At 39.6% G+C, this 21,683-nt stretch overlaps 1 protein-coding gene across 6 annotated transcripts in view; it reads left to right on the top strand.

The window, feature by feature from the left end:
* CC2D2A (coiled-coil and C2 domain containing 2A) overlaps nucleotides 1-21,683 on the top strand; it is a 275,853-nt gene that overhangs the window by 152,413 nt on the left and 101,757 nt on the right. For 5 of the 6 annotated variants that reach the window (XM_082461969.1, XM_082461973.1, XM_082461970.1 and 2 more), the window contains 4 exons: nucleotides 12,334-12,422; nucleotides 12,752-12,853; nucleotides 17,700-17,801; nucleotides 18,540-18,716. In XM_082461969.1, coding sequence (XP_082318095.1) covers nucleotides 12,334-12,422; nucleotides 12,752-12,853; nucleotides 17,700-17,801; nucleotides 18,540-18,716 — 470 coding nt within the window. The remainder of the gene's footprint in view (nucleotides 1-12,333; nucleotides 12,423-12,751; nucleotides 12,854-17,699; nucleotides 17,802-18,539; nucleotides 18,717-21,683) is intronic. The other variant, XM_082461972.1, reaches the window with a different exon arrangement.

The following is a 21,683-nucleotide window of genomic DNA, read 5'->3' as shown; positions in this document are numbered from 1 at the left end:
TCCCAAAGGTCCCACCTGCAAATACCATCACACTGGGGGTTAGGGCTTCAACATGGGAAGTTGTGGATGATGAAAACATTCAGACCATAATAATCTTCAAGCCTGGGAGGTGTGCTGAAGCACAAAGAAGCAGGAAAGGGCAGCAGGCAGAGCCAAAATCCTGAGGTCCAAGCCCCCCTGAGTCAGAAGGAGACTTATATGCCAGAAAAAGACCCTGAGTTTTCAGTTAATATAAAATAAAAATGTTAATGGAACTATGAAAGAAAGAACCAGAAAAGAAGAAATTGACCAAAGAAATCCCTGTAGAACCTCAGCACAGGTGAACTCTCAGCAGAGCTGAGGCTGGAACCCAGGGCAGAGCCTGCAGTTCTCAGCGTGTTTTGACCTCCATTTTGTGTAGTAAAATTTCCACAAATGATACTCATCCATTTAATGAAATTAGAAAATCTGGAGAAGGAAATAGAAGAAAGTAATCACCCACCTTCTTAAACCCTAGGGACAACCATCACTAACCTCAGGCCCTTTTCTAATGCTGAGTTTTTCCTGCCTGACCGCTGAGGAAGTCATGTGTTGACAGAGGGCTGCTAAGGCTGAAAGGGTATCCCAAGCTCTTACATCCAAGTGAAGTAGGTTAGAAGTTGGGGACAGTCCAACTGATTGCCTCACTCATTACATTTTTCCTCTCAAGCCTTTAAGATTATTACCTCTGCTCCTCTCCAAGTTTTCCTACTGAAGTCAAGCTGGCTTCCATCCTATGCTCTCCCTACCCCTCAACTCCATATTTACATTCTATCCCTGGAATTTTACAACAGTGGGAAATTATTTATCATGGGAGGAGAGAGGCAAGAGTGAAAAGGCAGTTCAGGCCAGTGTACTCCCAACCCTTTTGTCCATGATCACTACAAGAATGATGCTTATATGAACTTGCCATCAAGAGTCTTTATCATGCTTTTAAATATTTACAAAAGATTTTATTGATGTCATATTGTAAATATTAATGTTTTAAAATAAAACTCTTATGTCACTTTTAAAGCGTCCAAAGGAATCTAAATGGCACAGTGATTTGAGAAGCACCATCATCTGTTTCAAAATAATAAACAAACTCTCCCTGAACAGTTAGAAATTTCACATCATTCCCTTTTCTTCTCCAACTCCTTCATTCCATTTCCCCCACAGAATTTTAAATAATATATTACTATGTTAAAAAATCTTTTATTGAGATTGGTTCAAGATGGTGGAGTAGAAGGACGTGCTCTCGCTCCCTCTTGTGAGAGTTCCAGAATCACAACTAACTGCTGAACAGTCATCGACAGGAAGACACTGGAACTTACCAAAAAATATACTGCACATCCAAAGACAAAGGAGAAGCTGCAATGAGATGGTAGGAGGGGCACAATCACAATAAAAACAAATCCAATAACTGCTGGGTGGGTGACTCACAAACTGGAGAACATTTATACCACAGAAGTCCACCCACTGGAGTGAAGGTTCTGAGCCCCACATTAGGCTTCCCAACCTTGGGGTCTGGCAACAGGAGGAGGAATTCCCAGAGATCAGACTTTGATGGTTAGCGGGATTTGATTGCAGGACTTCAACAGCACTGGGGGAAACAGAGACTCCACTCTTGGAGGGCACACACAAAGTAGTGTGCGCATTGGGACCCAGGGGAAGGAGCAGTGACCCCATAGGAGACTGAACCAGACCTACCTGCTAGTGTTGGAGGGTCTCCTGCAGAGGCAGAGGGTGGCTGTGGCTCACCGTGAGGACAAGGACACTGGCAGCAGAAGTTCTGGGAAGTACTCCTTGGCGTGAGCCCTCCCAGAGTCCACCATTAGCCCCACCAAAGAGCCTGGGTAGGCTCCACTGTTGGGTCGCCTCAGGCCAAACAACCAACAGGGAGGGAATCCAGCCCCACCCATCAGCAGACAAGCAGATTAACGTTTTACTGAGTTCTGCCCACCAGAGCAACACACAGCTCTACCCACCACCAGTCCTTCCCATCAGGAAGCTTACACAAGTCTCTTAGATAGCCTCATCCACCAGAGGGCAGACAGCAGAAGCAAGAAGAACTACAACCCTGCTGCCTGTGGAATGAAAACCACTTTCAAAGAAAGATAGACAAAATGAAAAGGCAGAGGACTTTGTACCAGATGAAGGAACAAGATAAAACCCCAGAAAAACAACTAAATGAAGTGGAGCTAGGCAACCTTCCAGAAAAAGAATTCAGAATAATCATAGTGAAGATGATCCAAGACCTCGGAAAAAGAACGGAGGCAAAGATTGAGAAGATGCAAGAAATGTTTAACAAAGACCTAGAAGAATTAAAGAGCACACATCTAGAAGAATTAAAGAACAAACAAACAGAGATGAACAATACAATAACTGAAATGAAAAATACACTAGAAGGAATCAATAGCAGAATAACTGAGGCAGAAGAATGGATAACTGCCCTAGAAGACAGAATGGTGGAATACACTGCTATAGAACAGAATAAAGAAAAAAGAATGAAAAGAAATGAAGACAGCTTAAGAGACATCTGGGACAACATTAAATGCACCAACATTCGCATTATAGGGGTCCCAGAAGGAGAAGAGAGAGAGAAAGGACCCAAGAAAGTATTTGAAGAGATTAAAGTTGAAAACTCCCTAACATGGGAAAGGAAATAACCACACAAGTCCAAGAAGCGCAGAGACTCCCAGGCAGGAGAAACATGCCGAGACACATAGTAATCAAACTGACAAAAATTAAGACAAAGAAAAATTATTAAAAGCAACAAGGAAAAAATAACAAATAACATACAAGGGAACTCCCTTATGGTTAACATCTGATTTTTCAGTGGAAACTCTACAAGCCAGAAGGGAGTGGCACGATATACTTAAAATGATGAAAGGGAGGAAACTACAACCCAGATTACTCTACCCAGCAAGGATCTCATTCAGATCTGATGGAGAAATCAAAAGCTTTACAGATAAGCAAAAGCTAAGAGAATTCAGCACCACCAAACCAGTTCTACAACAAATGCTAAAGGAACTTCTCTTACTGGGAAACACAAGAAAAGAAAAGGACCTACAAAAACAAACCCAAAACAATTAATAAAATGGAAACAGGAACATACATATCTATAACTACCTTGAATGTGAATGGATTAAATGCTCCAACCAAAAGACACAGGCTTGCTGAAGGGATACAAAAACAAGACCCATATATATGCTGTCTGCAAGAGACCCACTTCAGACCTAGGAACACATACAGACTGAAAGTGAGGGGATGGAAAAAGATATTCCATGCAAATGGAAATCAAAAGAAAGCTGGAGTAGCAATACTCATGTCAGATAAAATAGACTTTAAAATAAAGAATGTTATAAGAGAGAAGAAAGGACATGACATAATGATCAAGGGACCAATCCAAGAAGAAGATATAACAATTATAAATACATATGCACCCAACATAGGAGCACCTCAATACATACAGCAAATGCTAACAGCTATAAAAGAGGAAGTCAATAGTAACACAGTAATAGGGACTTTAACACCTCACTTACACCAATGGACAGATCATCCAGACAGAAAGTTAATAAGGAATCACAGCTTTAAATGACACAACAGACCAGATAGATTTAATTGATATTTATAGGACATTCCATCAGAAAACAGCAGATTACACTTTCTTCTCAAGTGCACATGGAACATTCTCCAGGATAGATTACATCTTGGGTCACAAATCAAGCCTCGGTAAATTTAAGAAAATTAAAATCATATCAAGTATCTTTTCTGAGCACAACGCTATGAGATTAGAAATCAATTACAGGGAAATAAATGTAGAAAACACAAAAACATGGAGGCTAAACAATACGTTACTAAATAACCAAGAGATCACTGAAGAACTCCAAAAAGAAATCAAAAAATACCTAGAGACAAAATGACAATGAAAACACAACAATCCAAAACCTATGGGACACGGCAAAAGCAGTTCTAAGAGGGAAGTTTATAGTAATATAATCCTACCTCAAGGAACAAGAAAAATCTCAAATAAACAATCTAACCTTACGCCTAAAAGTAGTAGAGAAAGAAGAACAAACAAAACCCAAAGTTAGTACAAGGAAAGAAATCATAAAGATCAGAGCAGAAATAAATGAAATAGAAACAAAACAATAACAAAGATCAATAAAACTAAAAGCTGGTTCTTTGAGAAAATAAACAAAATTGATAAACCTTTAGACAAACTCATCAAGAAAAAGAGGGAGAGGACTAAAATCAATAAAATTAGAAATGAAAAAGAAGTTACAATGGACACTGCAGAAATACAAAGCATCATAAGAGACTACTACAAGCAACTCTATGCCAATAAAATGGACAACCTGGAATAAATGGACAAATTCTTAGAAACGCATAACCTTCCAAGGCTGAACCAGGAAGAAATAGAAAATATGGACAGACCAATCACAAGTAATGAAATTGAAACTGTGATTAAAAAACTGCCAATAAACAAAAGTCCAGGACCAGATGGCTTCACAGGTGAATTCTATCAAACATTTAGAGAAGAGTTAACGCCCACCCTTCTCAAACTCTTCCAAAACATTGCAGAGGAAGGAACACTCCCACACTCATTCTATGAGGCCACCATCACGCTCATACCAAAACCAGACAGAAATACTACAGAAAAAGGAAATTACAGACCAGTATCAATGATGAATATAGATGCAAAACTCCTAAAGAAAATACTAGCAAACAGAATCCAACAACACGTAAAAAGGATCATACACCATGATTATGTAGGATTTGTCCCAGAGTTGCCAAGGATTCTTCAATATACACAAATCAATCAATGTGATACACCATATTAACAAACTGAAGAATAAAAACCATATGATCATCTCAATAGATGCAGGGAAAGCTTTTGACAAAATTCAACACCCATTTATGATAAAAACTCTCCAGAAAGTGGTCATAGAGGGAAACTACTTCAACATAATAATGGCCATATATGACAAACCCACAACAAAACATCATTCTCAATGGTGAAAAACTGAAAGCACTTCCTCTAAGATCAAGAACAAGACAAGGATGTCCCCTCTTGCCACTATTATTCAACATAGTTCTGGAAGTCCTAGCCACAGCAATCGGAGAAGAGAAAGAAATAAAAGGAATACAAATTGGAAAAGAAGTAAAACTGTCACTGTTTGCAGATGACATGATACTATACATAGAGAATCCTAAAGATGCCACCAGAAAACTACTAGAGCTAATCAATGAATTTGGTAAAGTTGCAGGATACAAAATTAATGCACAGAAATCTCTTGCATTCCTATACACTAACAACGAAAGATCAGAAAGAGAAATCAGGGAAACAATCTCATTCACCACTGCAACAAAAAGAATAAAATATATTGGAATAAACCTACTTAAGGAGGTAAAAGACCTGTACTCAGAAAACTATAAGACACTGATGAAAGAAATCAAAGATGACACAAACAGATGGAGAGATTTACCATGTTCTTGGATTGGAAGAATCAATATTGTGAAAATGACTATATTACACAAAGTAATCTACAGATTCAATGCAATCCTTATCAAATTACCAATGGCATTTTTTACAGAACTAGAAGAAAAAATCTTAAAATTTGTATGGAGACACAAAATACCCCGAATAGCCAAAGCAATCTTGAGGGAAAAAAACGGAGCTGGACGAATCAGACTCCCTGACTTCAGACTATACTATAAGGCTACAGTAATCAAGACAATATGGTACTGGCACAAAAACAGAAATATAGATGAGTGGAACAGGATAGAAAGCCCAGAGATAAACCCACGCACCTATGGTCAACTAATCTATGACAAAAGAGGCAAGGATATACAATGGAGAAAAGACAGTCTCTTCAATAAGTGGTGTGGGAAAACCGGACAGCTACATGTAAAAGAATGAAATTAGAACACTCTCTAACACCATACACAAAAATAAACTCAAAATGGATTAAAGACTGAAATGTAAGACCGTACCCTATAAAACTCTTAGAGGAAAACATAGGCAGAACACTCTATGACATAAATCACAGCAAGATCTTTTTTGACCCACCTCCTAGAGAAATGGAAATAAAAACGAAAATAAACAAATGGGACCTAATGCAACTTAAAAGCTTTTGCACAGCAAAGGAAACTATAAACAAGACAAAAAGACAACCCTCAGAATGGGAGAAAATATTTGCAAACAAATCAATAGACAAAGGATTAATCTCCAAAATATATAGACAGCTCATGCAGCTCAATATTAAAAAAACAAACAACCCAATCAAAAAATGGGCAGAAGAATTAAATAGACATTTTTCCAAAGAAGACATGCAATGGCCATGAGGCACATTAAAAGCTGCTCAACATCACTAATTATTAGAGAAATGCAAATCAAAACTACAATGAGGTATCACCTCACACCAGTTAGAATGGGCATCATTGGAAAATCTACAAACAACAAATGCTGGAGAGGGTGTGGAGAAAAGGGAACCCTCTTGCACTGTTGGTGGGAATGTAAATTGATACAGCCGCTATAGAGAACAGTATGGAATTTCCTTAGAAAACTAAAAATAGAATTACCATATGACCCAACAATCCCACTACTGGGCATATACCCCCAGAGAAAACCATAATTCAAAAACACACATGCACCCCAGTGTTCATTGAAGTACTATTTACAATAGCCAAGTCATGGAAACAGCATAAATTCGTCTGCCCATTGACAGATGAATGGAAAAAGATGTGGTACATATATACAATGGAATATTCCTCAGCCATAAAAAGGAATGTAATTGGGTCATTTGTAGAGACGTGGATGGGCCTAGAGACTGTCACACAGAGTGAAGTAAGTCAGAAAGAGAAAAACAAATATTGTATATTAAACGCATATATGTGGAATCTAGAAAAATGGTACAGATGAACTGGTTTGCAAGGCAGAAATAGAGGCACAGATGTAGAGAACAAACGTATGGACACCAAAGGGGGAAAGCGGTGGTGGTGGGATGAATTGGGAGATTGGGATTGACGTATATACACAAATATGTATAAAATAGATAACTGATAAAAAGTAGCTTTTAAAAAAAGTCTTTCTCTGCTCACCATCTTAACAAATTGAATTTTTGATTGAGTTATTTATTATCAATATCAATAATGCACAACTGATGAAGACATAAAGGTACTGTAAAATTTCTTCAATATGTATTAATCATAAGAAGTAAAATAAATAAATAAAACCTTTTAGAAGCATAGTCTTTAACTAGCATAGAAAGGTAGAAGAGTGAGGTAATTAACCAAGAATCATAGGCACACTCACCTGTTCGACAATCTGTGATTTCAGATAGTACCAACTCAAATCCAACCAACTTAGTCATTCCTCAGTATCCACAGGGATTGGTTCCAGGACCACTCTCCGCCCCACCCCACCCTATGGATATCAAAATCCATCGATGCTCAGGTCCCTTATATAAAATGGCATAGAGTTTGCATATAACCTACATATATCGTCCTGTATACTTTAAATGATGTCTTGATTATTTATAATACCTAATACAATGTCAATGCTATGTAAATAGTTGCTGGTTTGCAGCAAATTCAAGTCTTGTTTTTTGGAACTTTCTGGAATTTTTTCCAAATGTTTTCTATCCGTGCCTGGTTGAATCAGCAGATGCGGAACCCATGGACACAGAGGGCTGGCTGAACTGCATTTCTAATTTTATGTCAAGTCCTTGGAAAGTCCTTGTACACCCCAATGTATACAGAGAGCTCTGGTCTGGCAGTGTGATTCACAGAACAAATGGTCTGTCAAGACGTGTGGGAATGTCTGCAAAAGTAAGGGAAAGAGGAGAACACTTCCAGATTGTGGACTAAAGACTTTGGAAAATGACTTCTCCTTAAAAAAAACAACATCACATCAACTCAGGGACAGTAGATGAGAAGATTGGAAAATTATTTCAAAATGCAATGCCTATTTTATTATAAGGTGGTTGTGTTTTCTGAGGGGTCACGTATAATGGAAGTGGTTTAAAGAAAAATGGAACATGTCCATCTTGTGATGATGTCCGTAAGGAGAGAGAAATAGTGAGTATGGGTGACAGGAAAAGGTGACAGCGCGAAGAAGATCTGGAAGCAACACGAGGCTAATGAAGCTTTGGGATTCACGGCTTTGCTGAGCAGCCAGTGCAGTGTTGCTGAATTTGTAATCCCTGCTGCCTCTGATGAAAAACATCACATGGCCAAGGACATCCATATTTCATACTAATGGACGTTATGTATATATTTTTAATGGAATGTCTTGAAATTCTCTCATTACCCATAAGTTCTTGCATGTCCTCAACTCAAATCTTTAATAATTTAAACAATTATTTTCATTGCACTCTTGGATGCTGTGGAAACTTTATCCGTGCCAGGTTTTCTTAGCTGTGTCACAGAGCCTCTTTAGTAAATGTGAAATCACATCACACCCTTTTTCAAGTTTGGCAAATCACTTCTTAGCCCCAGGGCAGGACAAATAGAGACAGTTTGGGACCACGTAGCTGATTAGTCATGTAGTGGAGTAACTGACAATAAGGGGGAAAAATGTCTTATGAGGATTGTCTTCGTGTTTCTAGCTGTTTAAAGACACTCTGTTTGCCATAGACTACCAACATAAAAATGAAAGTCCCTAAGCCCTATTAGTTATTATGTCAAAGGGAGTGAATTAGTACGCTTGGTTTCCATGGTTATCATGGTAGTAATATTACCTTAAAATGAAAAAAGTTGTCATCATCTGATTTCATCCAAATGAGGATTACATTTATTTTGTTTGAAATCCCTCTTTAGGTATAATATCTCTCACACCTTCATGGTTCCTTCATGTGTTTTCCTTCATTGATACAGTGCTACAAGGTGCCAGGTACAAAAGTCACCAACATGGTCCTTGCCCTCAAGCAGGTCACATTCTAGCTGGGAAAATAACATCTCACCACTAGTTGTACAGATCAGATTTGGAAATCTTTATGCCCTCCAAATGTATTTCACTAATACAGAGTTTTGAAAAAATCAGGCAAGAACTACTTTTGACCACTGCAGAATTTTTCGAGTTTTTTAAAACTAATACGTACTAAAGAAGCCCCTTTGGTTTCTTTATTCAGAAGAGATAGTGTTTAAATAAAATATCTTGTCTCTCTTTTAAAGAATAATTCATAAAATTATTCTAATGAGCTCCATTTATGCAATAGCTATTTTAAGTCAATTTGAAAAACTAGATCTCTTTTTAAAAAAGCAGGGGGAAGGGGAGTAAATAAACAAGATATTTTTTCACGTTCAAAGGCATGCCTTGTTAACTCTGAAAGGGCAGCTCTCTGGGGGCAGAAGCAAAGAGAGTGATCAGCCAGAGAACAGGGTGGGCAAGCCCCAGGGGGTCCAGTCTAGAAGCCCTTCTTTATCGGCCTAGGTGGTCCACACACACTTAGTGACACTTACCTGTGCCCGCCCTTTGTGGCTGAAAACCAGAGAACCTGGGAGAGGAAGGAGGTACTCATCAAATAACCACACAAATATATAAATTCAAAATGTGACAAACGCGGTACAGGAAACATCTTGGGACTTTGACATGGGGATATGATCTACCATGGGTAGATGATCTTTAAAATAGGAAATAATGACTTGATTTTTTTTTTTTTGATTCCAGCAACTTTTATTTGTTATAATTTATCTGAAGATTCTTTTCGATTTTCACATATGTAATTATTTCATCAGAAAATAATGAGAATTTTGTTTCTTATCTAATGTTTAACATTCACATGTCTTTTTATTGCTCTGTCATGCTGTTTATGATATTCGTACAACGCTGAAAAATAGTGGTAACAGCAGCCATCCTTGTCTTGGTGAGAAACTCTGAGAAGATAATTAATGGTAAGAAAATCAACCATTAATTATATTTCTAGCAGGGTTCTTATTAATATAAACCCTCTTATTAATGATATCTTCTTCGATTTCTACTGATAAGATTTTTTTTAAACATCTTTATTGGAGTATAATTGCTTTACAATGGTGTGTTAGTTTCTGCTTTATAACAAAGTGAATCAGTTATACATATACATATGTTCCCATATCTCTTCCCTCTTGCAGCTCCCTCCCTCCCACCCTCCCTATCCCACCCCTCTAGGTGGTCACAAAGCACAGAGCTGATCTCCCTGTGCTATGCGGCTGCTTCCCACTAGCTATCTATTTTACATTTGGTAGTGTATATATGTCCATGCCACTCTCTCACCCTGTCACATCTCACCCCTCCCCCTCCCCATATCCTCAAGTCCATTCTCTAGTAGGTCTGTGTCTTTATTCCCGTAATGACTTGATTTTTTACATGAGTTGAAAAACAATGCCAAAGGACTTTTTATCGAGCTAATGGAGATTCTTCTAAAGAACTTGAACCTCAATCCACACATGCAAGACTGTGATCTTCACTACAATTATCTCATGCTTTCCTACAGGCATTGAGGAGATGGCATGATTGGTGCCTGATAAAGTAGGATTTTACATCTCTCTATCACACAGAAGGAAGGAAGCCCAGCCTCAGCACTGAGCGGCCAAGTTGCAGAAATAGCTCCGAAGCCCAGGATCGCTTTTCTGCGTAAGCGGAGGCCGAAGGGCCAGCACCGCGGCCTCTGCCCGTCATCACTTCCTCTCTCTGCCACGATTCCTTCCACCTGCTAGTAAATCATCTTGCCTTCTCTTTTTCTTTCATTTGTTAGCCTTCGTCCCTTAACAGTGCCAATGGCTACAGGGTCAGAAGCCTCCTGTCTCTGCACTCTCTCCCTCGGGAAAGGTTTTCTCAAGACGTTAACATCACCATGGTAGAAACGCTTCCTAAGTCTTCATCTTGGGGCCTGGACCCCTTCCCGGAGCTCAGGTGCAGGACAAGCACATATTTCCATATCCTGCCAGCACCTCAGACTCGTTCCAGCTGCAAACTGATCCCCTTCAGTATCTCCCAGACTGGCTTCCCTCCTCTTTTCTCTTTCTCAGGAACCCCAAACCCCTACTCACCTCAGTCAAAACCTCAGACACCTTCACCTTCTCTTTCTCTTTGCTCTAAACCGGGGGTCCTCCAACTTGAGTGTGTCTTTAAATCACCCAGATGGTGGCTCCACCCCCAGGTTCTGATTCACTGAGTCTGTCTGGGGCCTGGCCTGAGTGTTTGCCCGTCCACCAGGTGCCCAGAAGATGCTGCCACTGCTGGGAGAACTAGTGCCCTACCTCGCCATCGTCACTAGGGACAACTGTACCATTTCTCTTGTGGCGTCTTCGCAATTATTCCCACAGACTCCCTCTTTATTATCTCACCAGGGTATCCCAGCTGGGGTCCCTGGTGCCTCCACCCCAACCATGCTGTACCTGCAGGCCCAGGAACAGCTTCAGAAAATGCTGCTTCACTTCCTCCTCTCTCCACATCCTTCAAGACATCCCCACCGCATGGAGAATATATTCCAGACTCCTTCTTGTGACATCAGAGGCTCCCCATGACTTGACCCCAAACTCCTTCTGCAAGCTTATCTTCTACTTCATCCCAGTAGAGCCTCTCTGCTCCAAGCATAACATTCTGTTCCCCCAAATGCTTTGTTCTATTTCCACCTCTTTCATAATGGTGTAGAGCATTTGGGACCAAATCCCAAGCAGTCCACTTCCTCGGTGTGCAATCGTAATGCCAGTCAGTTATCACAGAGGGCCTCGGGGTCTTCATCTTCAAGGTGCCAGGTGGTCCCTCCTAGCAGGGATGGCGTAAGATTGACGAGAAGATGCATTCAACACATTATCACAGAGCCCGACACAAAATAGCTGAACAACATTTCATGATATTTATGTAGAGGTTTAATAATATGTACAAAATACGTGTTGTCTGTATGAGATAGCCCGGGGCTATAGAACCTCTCATAGAAAAGGTTTCTCTGACTGAAGTTATCAGTGCTGTTGAAAGTTGAACTCAGAAATCAACAGCCATCCATTCATCCAACAAGCCTGTTTCTCAAATCAACAAATTCGAGAACCTCTTCCCAATGGTAATTGAATTGGTAAGTGTGTCAGTGCCTTGAGTAGTCAAATGTCATTTGTTTTATTCTTAGTTAAGTTGATGTAACAGCCTTAATAGGACCGAGGTTTTCACTGTCCGTCTTAAAGAAGCCAAGGCATGTCCTTATTACATCAAATGGACGGTTATCAATATTATCTCATGATTGCTTATGTGAAGTTCTAAATTTGCAAAATAAAATTACATTCTCTTGCTATTTTTCAATCTAATCTTCCCTTTGGAAGAAAAAAATGTTTTAAAGTAATTTTCTTGTATTGCTTTAGGCTTACCTCCAATTCCTTCAGCTTCCAGAACAGGCTTTGCAGAATTTTCCATGAGGGAACGCATGAGGGAGAAATTACAAGCTGCAAGGGTGAGAGAAACCACAGGAATATTTTGTTCGGTGCTGATTGCAATGCTTCTGGTCTTGTCTAGCTTGCTTTGTTTGCTCAAAACTGCATGGATTTTAATACCGGTAAATTTGTTTTTCATGTTCTAAATGTTAATGCAGTATTTGATATTGGCACAGATGAAAATTATACTTAAGAAGAATTTAACATCCTTTTTCTAAATCATTGTTCTTATCTCTTAAAGAAGTATAACATGTATTTTTTACTGATTTATTTTCTCCTAAGATGGTGACCAAGATTTTCATAGCATCACTGACATGATGTAGCAATAATTTTCTGTTCGACTTTTTAGTCCAAAGCAGAAAGTGCGTTGCTGCAGGAAATTCCCACCCCTCGGCCCAGGCGCTTACGAAGTCCCAGTGAGAGAGAATTGGAGACTGAATTTGGCACAGAGGTGAGAAATGGGCCATCCCTACTTTGTGACCAAGGACAGTGAAGCAGAATATAAATTTTCCAGCAAAAGTTCTAGAACAGAGCTATGCACAGAGGAGGTGTTAAATGTTTATTATTAATAATAATAGCTACTATTTATAGAGTGCTACTCGGTGCCAGGCATTTTGCCAAGTCTGCCCCATGTTATCACATGCCCTTATCCCAACACGCCTGTGAGGTGGGTACTATTATTTCCATTCACATTTGATATATGAGGTTCAGAGGGGCTGCAAAGCTATCCCTAGGTCACAGAGCATGTATGTGGAGGAGTCAGGATTTGACCCCAGCTCTATCTCATTCCCAGTCTGTCTCAAGGGTCAGTGTTGCTGGGTCCATGGATCTTGCTGGGAAACAGAGAAAGAGATGAGAATAGAATCTGATCGTGGGGGCCTTGAGTGTTACACTAAGGAGCACTGATGGTTTTTCATAAGCAGTGGAAAGCAATTGACAATAGGATCGGGAGGTGGTTTGAATGCCCTGGGTTGATTTTTGTTTGAATCTGAGATGCTGGTGAAGCATCACAGCATGTGTTCCTCTGGAGATGCACATAGAGGAAGGGACCTGGGCCTGGAGAAACAGATTTTGGAAGCATTTCTACTGTGGTGAGTTTTGAAGTTTTGAGAGTGCCTTTGCTTCCTGAGGGAAAGAAGACTGAATGAAGACAGTCTTACACTTGGAGAAAAACTGACAGTAAAAGCCCATGAAGCAGAGTGGAAGCCAGTAAAAGATAGAAAGACGTAGCAGGGATGTTGCTGAAGGACAAGCATGTAAGAGGGTAAAAGAAGGAACAGAAAGAACAGAGCAAATAGCTCAATGAAGTGTTTGCAAGTCTAATCCAATGGTTTGTTGTTGATGATGATGGTTTTGGTTGTTTTCAAAGTCTATGCTTTAGGGATATTTCTGAAACACAACCATTGATTTCTTAGATGATGCCTTTTCTTTTTCTGTGATGAGATGCTACAAATTTTTACCTATATTCATCCCAAACAAGCCAGAGATTGCATGATTACAAGGAAAGTTGTAGCCATCCTCATAGGTTGTTGGAACACTCAGTCAGTCCCCTAAAAAGGCTTTATGACAATTTGTTACTCCATTCTACTGAGGACACGTTTCTTGTTCTTTAATTCCAATTTATTTTCTTCCGTAAGAGCCATAATTGTAAGAGCCATAATTCTAAAATATTGGAAAATAAAGAAAAAGTCCCTGAAATCCCATCATGATGACACAAACACTTCGATTGTTTCAGCAGGTGTGTGAGTCTCGGCTTCTGGTCAAGTGGGCTAAGTGATAGGAGGGTCTGGTCTCCTATATCCAGCCTTGTCTGTACCTTCTGATGGATAATCATTTCACACAGTCATGGTAGTTCTCACTTGTCCATGGGCCATGAATATGATATCCAAATCAATCTGGAAGTTTTAGAAGTAAAAGTGTACTCCCTAGCCTCATAGGGTATTTATTTCTCCTTGTGAGCAGGACCTTGACCTGTATGTCTGTCATAGTCTGTCTCCCCTAAGAGCCATTCTGTGGATTTGAGGCAAACATCAACTGCCTTGCCCTTAGACCTGATCTCAGGTTGCTAATGGAACATACCATTCACAAGCACATTTCTTCATGTATACACCTCAACCCAGAAGGAATATCTAAAAAGTGGTCCATTTATATCCTATGGAGCAAAGAACAAAGCAAACGAAGAACCCAGTTGCTGGACCTCAGCTGCCCAGCATTCAGTGCTGGCAATCTCACACACTAGCTGTGTGACCTTGGACATGTAACTTATCTATTCTCTGGACCCCACTTTCCACCTCTGTAAAAATAGGGGTACTACTAGAACCCAATTCTTGGTATTGTTTTGAGGATTAAATGATCTCATACATGCTACAGTGTTTCAGACAGCACCTGGCACATGGTAAGCCCTCTCTCTGTAAGTGTTAGCTAGTGTTAGAGGCTGTAGGGTCAGAGTGAAAAGGAGAAACCAGTTGGGAATATGGTGGAGAATCCAAATTATCAACACAAACCTGTGCTTAACTCTTGTTTGCATTTCTATTTACTTTATACTCAGCAGACTTGTGATAAGAGAACAAAGCCAAACACAAATCTCCAAGAATATGTCAACATCAAAGTGGAAATAACACAGAACTTTTGACTACTTGGTCTCCACTAGACATGACCATAATGTCTTTATTTTCTGGGCCTGGTTCTCTGTCCCAGGTGACCCAAGTTCTGATCCCTTGACACACTCTACCTGTTGCCCAGCCAGCATCTACAGGAGACTCCTTCCTGCCAGGTGCCCACTGGGCTCTGAATACACAGGGATGTCAGTCACAACCTACTCTCAAGGATCCCAGTAGGGATGACAGGCAGGTTATCAGACAATGGAAGTACAGGATGATTAAGATCTGTGGTGGGTGCTATTAGAAGCTCATAGAAAGGGCCCTTGGCTCCAGCCTTGGAGTCAGGTTACGTAAAATTTGAGGGGTCTTGGCTTAGGCAATGGTTTCTTATCTCTGACTCCGAATCACAAGTGGCAAAAGAATAAATAGATACACTGGACTTCTTCAAAATTAAACATTTCTGAGCTTCAAAGAAACCATCAAGAAAGTGAAAAGACAACACACAGAATGGGAGAAATTATTTGGAAATCATATATCTTGATTAATATCATGACTGATATCAAGAATGTATAAAAATCTGAGGTATCTGCAAGACAATCCAGATTAGGATGTCTTTTAAGGAATTAAAAACATTGATTAACAGTTTAGAAGAGAGATAAGGGCTAGAACTAGTATATTTTGTAATTATGGTATGGTAAAAGTAGTGAGACTTGGGGCTTCCCTGGTGGCGCAGTGGTTGAGAATCTGCCTGCTAATGCAGGGGGCACGGGTTCGAGCCCTGGTCTGGGAAGATCCCACATGCCGCGGAGCAACTGGGCCCGTGAGCCACAACTACTGAGCCTGCGCGTCTGGAGCCTATGCTCTGCAACAAGAGAGGCCGCGACGGTGAGAGGCCTGCGCACCGCGATGAAGAGTGGCCCCCGCTTGCCGCAACTAGAGAAAGACCTCGCACAGAAACGAAGACCCAACACAGCCAAAAATAAATTAATTAATTTTTTTTAAAAAATTAAAAAAAAAAAAGTAATGAGACTTGATATTGCCTGGTTCAAGCTAGAAGAGGGCCATAGAGCCTTCTTGGAGGATACAACAAATTCAAGCGTGAGAAATTCCTAGCTGGACACATGCACATATCATGATAGGCATTCAAGTTGAAATTAAATGTCAGTATTACTTTAAGCTTATATAAAGATATTATAGATAATAGTTCTTTAAAATTTAATTCTGCACACTCATTCCTTTTAAATATATTTAATAGCTTTTAATATGCTAGTTTAATTTACTTTTAAATATTTTTAGATTTTAATAAAAATTAAATTACAAGCTTTTCGATCAAGTCCATAAATATCATAATAAAACTGTCAATATTACAATAAAAGACACCAATGAAATTATATTTTCGGAACTTAATAGCCTCTATGTCAAGCAAGTATAGAAAGGGATGGGAAGAAACAAAAAGAATAAAATACTAATCTCCACATACACATATTTGCCACATGGAATTTAACCTACTTATTTTATTTTCTAAACGGCTAGTGTTTCTGCCTGGTCTTGTGTTTTAGTATCATTGTCTTTACAGTTCTCTAAAACCCAAGGCTGGCCTACACACAGAGTCAAGCTTCTCTTCTCTCTTTTTGGTTGACCCCTTGGCTTGTTTTCATGCTATCAAACATATCAGTCTCCCTTATGGGCTATCGGAGGTGGGGGATTCTGAGGCAGGCAGCAGCGGAATGGCATCCTCAGCAGTGAACGAGAAAGCTTTAGCCCTGTTTTATGAGAAGATTAAACTTGGAAGATCCTTAGAAAATCTTCCTGATCCAGCACTGGAACCTGATCTTTAGTCTACACTAGTTTTTTCAGTTGTTTCTCCTTACACCAAGTAATACCCATCTGCTTCTTTCCTCATCTTCAAAAACACCATTTAAAATTCTGGAATTTACCAAGACAAATAATAACTCTTTGCATTGCACTGTGAAATTTATTCATTAGCACGCCTTCAACTTCTATATAATTGAGTACTAGTACATAACTACTTAACCTTATACTGCAAAATGAGAAAATGGAGGGAAAGCGTAGAATTTTACATAAATTGGAAGTGTATGTATTCTCTTGCTAGTATGATAGACTATACCCAACGGATGTCCTCATTTTTATTCTGGCCATTGCTGGACATCTAGCTGCATTTGGGTGAAATTTTATAGCACCTTATCTTAGCTGTTCCAAGTATTTCTAGCTTTCATCACAGAGGTGTCTCTGGGTAAACGCCTGAGGAGACTCAGTCAGCCATTCTGAGATTTACACAAAACTGAAAGGCCAGGGCCTGGGGCAGCCCTTGCCCACTTGGACTTATTTATAATCAAACATCATTGATACTTTTCATCATAGACTGTTTGGAAATGATGCTCTGTGAGCTGGATAATCTATTGATCTATAGGATGAAATAACACTTTTCATTTTCAGGTTTATTGACTATAAAATTTTATATTTGTTTAGTCTTGAGAGAGACAGAGCTGAGTAAGAAAATATTCAGCCACGTTAACATTCAAATATATTTGAAATTTGTAAACATTTCATTCCTTAGAAATGGTGAAATGCATCAATGGTCAGAAGATAAGACTTTTGAAGGTTAATGCTTGTTTTAGAACGTCCTTAGTTTCTTGATTTAAATGGTGCCTCTATCATTTTTTTCTACTCGTATAGCCAGGTAGAGAGGTACAAAGGACTCAACAAGAAGATGACTCCCAAGGTTTTTCAAGAGTAAAATTCCATGATTCTGTGGGAAAAATCAAGTCTAAACCCCCGGTGAGAAATCCTATCTTTTTAAATCATGTTTGTTTTAAATCATGCATTCTTTAAATCATGTATTTTGTTGATTTGTTTGTTTTTCAAAAATATTCAAAATGAAAAGACTATACACACAAGCTGACTCCTATTGCATGGAGTATGCAAGAAAAAGTATGAGAAATGATTCCTACTTTTGAAATCCTAGAATCAGGTGGAGAGATTAGAATACTGCCTACTTTGGGGAAGGGAAATGCATGGAAGGGCAGGAAATGTTCATGATAAGACTACTTGTTCAGCTATGAAGTTGCACCAGCTTTTACTATGGGGAAAAAAGGGGATACTAACTCAAGAAGAATTAAAACAAACTCAAAAATGGTCTTTTTTTATAAAAAAGTTTAACAAACGCTGTATTGCTCAAAATTAAAAGTATCTCAGCATTGGCCTATAAAACACTGAATCCACTTTTTTGCATTTTAATCATCTTTTCTAAAGCATTTACTGATATAAATAATGTATTTATGTGCCTGTAGGAAGGTAAATAATTGCTGATTTATAAAAAATGTAACTCATTAAAGTTACTTAACTAAGGAGGCCTGTTGCATCTGTTAAAGTTCACCACCTTCAACAAAGGTAATATGCTTAGGAGGCCTAGAATGTGCCTGATGCTCTCAGCATCCAGCCAGCTGTCAGTGAACCGTGCAGAGCTTAGCTCAGTTTAGATAATCCCAAATTCTATTGCTTGCTGCTTCTCTGTAGGTTCCGCCTGGCTTTCCTTCTGCTGAGGAAGCTTATAACTTCTTTACTTTCAACTTTGATCCCGAACCAGAGGAATCAGAGGAAAAACCAAAAGCAAAAAGTAGAGATGGAACTAACCAAGAGGAGGAGGAAGGAGAGGAAGAAGAGCCACCTGTGCAAGAAGGAGTAAGCAAAATGGTATTTAGTATTAGGATGGTAATGAGGAGAGGGATGATGGTATTGGTGATGATGGTGATGATGGTATTGGTGATGATGGTGATGATGGTGATGATGATGATGATGGTGATGATGGTATTGGTGATGATGGTGATGATGGTATTGGTGGTGATGGTGATGATGATGGTGATGATGGTATTGGTGATGATGGTGATGATGGTATTGGTGATGATGGTGATGATGATGATGATGGTGACGATGATGGTGACAATGATGGTGATGATACCCTAGCCAGGAAGAAAGTGGCTGGGAACAAACTCACCACCCCCACACAGAACAACTCATCCATGTCCTATCTGAAAGCAATAAGAATACCAGATTCACATTACTTTCTTAGCCCTTGATTTTACCCCATAATTTGGGGACTAAGGACCTTAATTAAATCTGTCCGTCTTTCTCTTGTGGAAAAAAAAAAAAGCATAGCAACATGGTTTACAGATTTTTCTTGCTAGACTCCACACAAGGATTAGTATTCATTTCATACACAAAATGTTTACCTCTCCAAGGCAAATGAGACCTATCTCTCTCTCTCTCCCCACAACCTTACAGGTGAGCAGCTTTTTGTGCCCCATACCACACCCAAGCTACAACTCAGATTCTGTAATTGTGGGTGGGATGTGTGAAATCAAAGAAAACATGCTATTAAAAATGGGCAGAGGACTTGAATAGCCATCTCTCCAAGGAAGATATACAAAGGGCCAATAAGTACATGAAAAGATGCTTAACAGCACTAATCATTAGGGAAACGCAAATCAAAAGCACAATAAGATACCACTTTACACAGATTAGAGTGACTATTATAAGATAGATAGACAGATAGATAGATGATAGATAGATAGATAGATAGATAGATAGATAGATAGATAGATAGATAGATAGATAGATAAAGGAAGGAAGGGAGGGAAGGAGGGAGGCAGGCAGGAAGGAAAAGTACTGGCAAGTATGTGGAGAAACTTGTGCATCGCTGATGGTGATGCAAAGTGCTACAGCTGCTGTGGGAAAAGTCTATTTCTGAGGTTCCTCAGAAATTGAAACATAGAACTAACTAGCATACAATCCAGCAATACCCAAAAGAACTGAAAGCGGGCACTCAAACAGATATTTGTACTCCTGTTGATAGAAGCATTATTTACAATAGCCAGAAAGGAAGGAAGTTCTGACATATGCTAAACATGGATGAACCTTGAAGACATTATGCTAAGTGAAATAAGCCGGTTACAAAAGGACAAATATTGTGTGATCCCACTTTCATGAGGTACCTAGAGTTGTCAAGTTCATGGAGAAAGACAGTACAATGGTGGTTGCCAGGGACTGGAGGAGGGGGAAACGGGGAGATATTGTTTAATGGGGACAGAGTTTCAGTTGGGGAAGATGAAAAAGTTCTGGAGATGGATAGTGACGTTGGTTGTACGACAATATAAATATACTTAATGCCACAGAACTGTACATTTAAATGTGGTTAATATGATAAATTTTATGTTATTTATATTTTACCACATTAAAAATCAAAAAGGAAAACACACCAAAATGTTTCAGAATTTGCACAGTTGGCCTATTTCTGTGCTTAACTTTTAGTCACCTCCCTTGAAAAATGACTCCCAGAAATGGAATTTCTTACCTAGGTCTATGAAAGCTTGGGAATACTTCAGCGTGCTCTATAATAATTGTTTTACAAATCTATTTTCAGCTAGTTCTGGCTCAGGATCTCTCATGAGGTTGCAGACAAGGTGGCCAAGGCTGCATTCATCTGAAGGCTTGACTGAGTTGGGAGGGTTTGCTTCCAAGGTGGCTCACCCATCTGCCCAGCAAGTGCTGGTTGTTGGCGGGAGGCCTCAGTTCAGATCTTCCTGTAAAGCTGCCTGAGTGTCCTCGTGACATGACAGCTGGTTTCCCCAAAGCAAGTGATCCGAGAGGAAGCAAGGAGGAAGCCAGGATGCCTTTTACGACCTAGTATCAGACACTACATAACCAAACTCATATTCTACTCATAGAAGCAAGTCACTAAGTACGGCCCACATAGAAAGGGAGGAGTATCAGACTCCACTTTTGGAAGGCAGGACTGTGAACAAATCTGTGGGCTTCCTAAATCAGGACATCTCTCTCCAAAAGCCACTTCTCCTTCCTTTTGCATTATTTTCTCCATGGAATTTCTGTTTCTAAAACTGCCCTTTTGAATCATGCATACTTTGAAGCTCCTCCCCTGTAGCCTGTAGCCCAGGCTCTGGTCTGCCGAGACACTTTTTTGGTATTTTCATACTCAGAGTGGGTTCAGTCTTTCTGGTGGAGGTTTTGGACCATCTGCAGGCCCCATCACTTGCTTCCCTCTTCTGTCTTCTCTGCAGTTTTCTCAGCCTGTATTTGCCCAAAGCAGAGATGGGGCACGAGCAAGAAAGACCACACACTATGATTACCGGATATTTCTCTTTTCACTTTTTTGAAGTTTTTGGCATTCTCTGTCTTCAGTTTGCTGAGAGCTTGGTTACCATGTAGATTTACTTTACCCTTATTATCGTTTTGCATATTTGTGGAGGAGATATTAGGAGGCAGGAAGCTAGGCTGCTGCCATTGTCTTCAGCTACCTGCCAGCCTCCACAGGATTTTTTTGTGGATTCAGTTGCCTGACCAGGGATCGAATCAAACGAATCAGACGGCATGGGCCGTCTGCAGTGGAAGCTCAGAGTCCTAACCACTGGACCACCAGGGAATTCCCTCTCCACAGGATTTTAAAAGGTGTTCCTCATAAATGGATGTCAGGTTTAAACTTTAAAAAGAAGAACAAGAAGGAAAAAGAAAAGAAGGAAGGGAAAAAAGAGGGAAAAGGAGAAGAAGGAGGAGGAGGAAAAAGAAATGGAAAAAAAGTTTGGAAAATATTCAAACTAAATTAACATGCTTCAGCTGATAATTTGTAATTACAGGTCCTGTGCTTAG

This window comes from Balaenoptera physalus (genome assembly GCF_965194825.1).
Source record: "Balaenoptera physalus genome assembly, chromosome: 5".
NCBI classification, from domain to species: Eukaryota; Metazoa; Chordata; class Mammalia; order Artiodactyla; family Balaenopteridae; genus Balaenoptera; species Balaenoptera physalus.
Note: the sequence above shows the minus strand (reverse complement) of the source record. Positions and strands in the feature narration are given on the sequence as shown.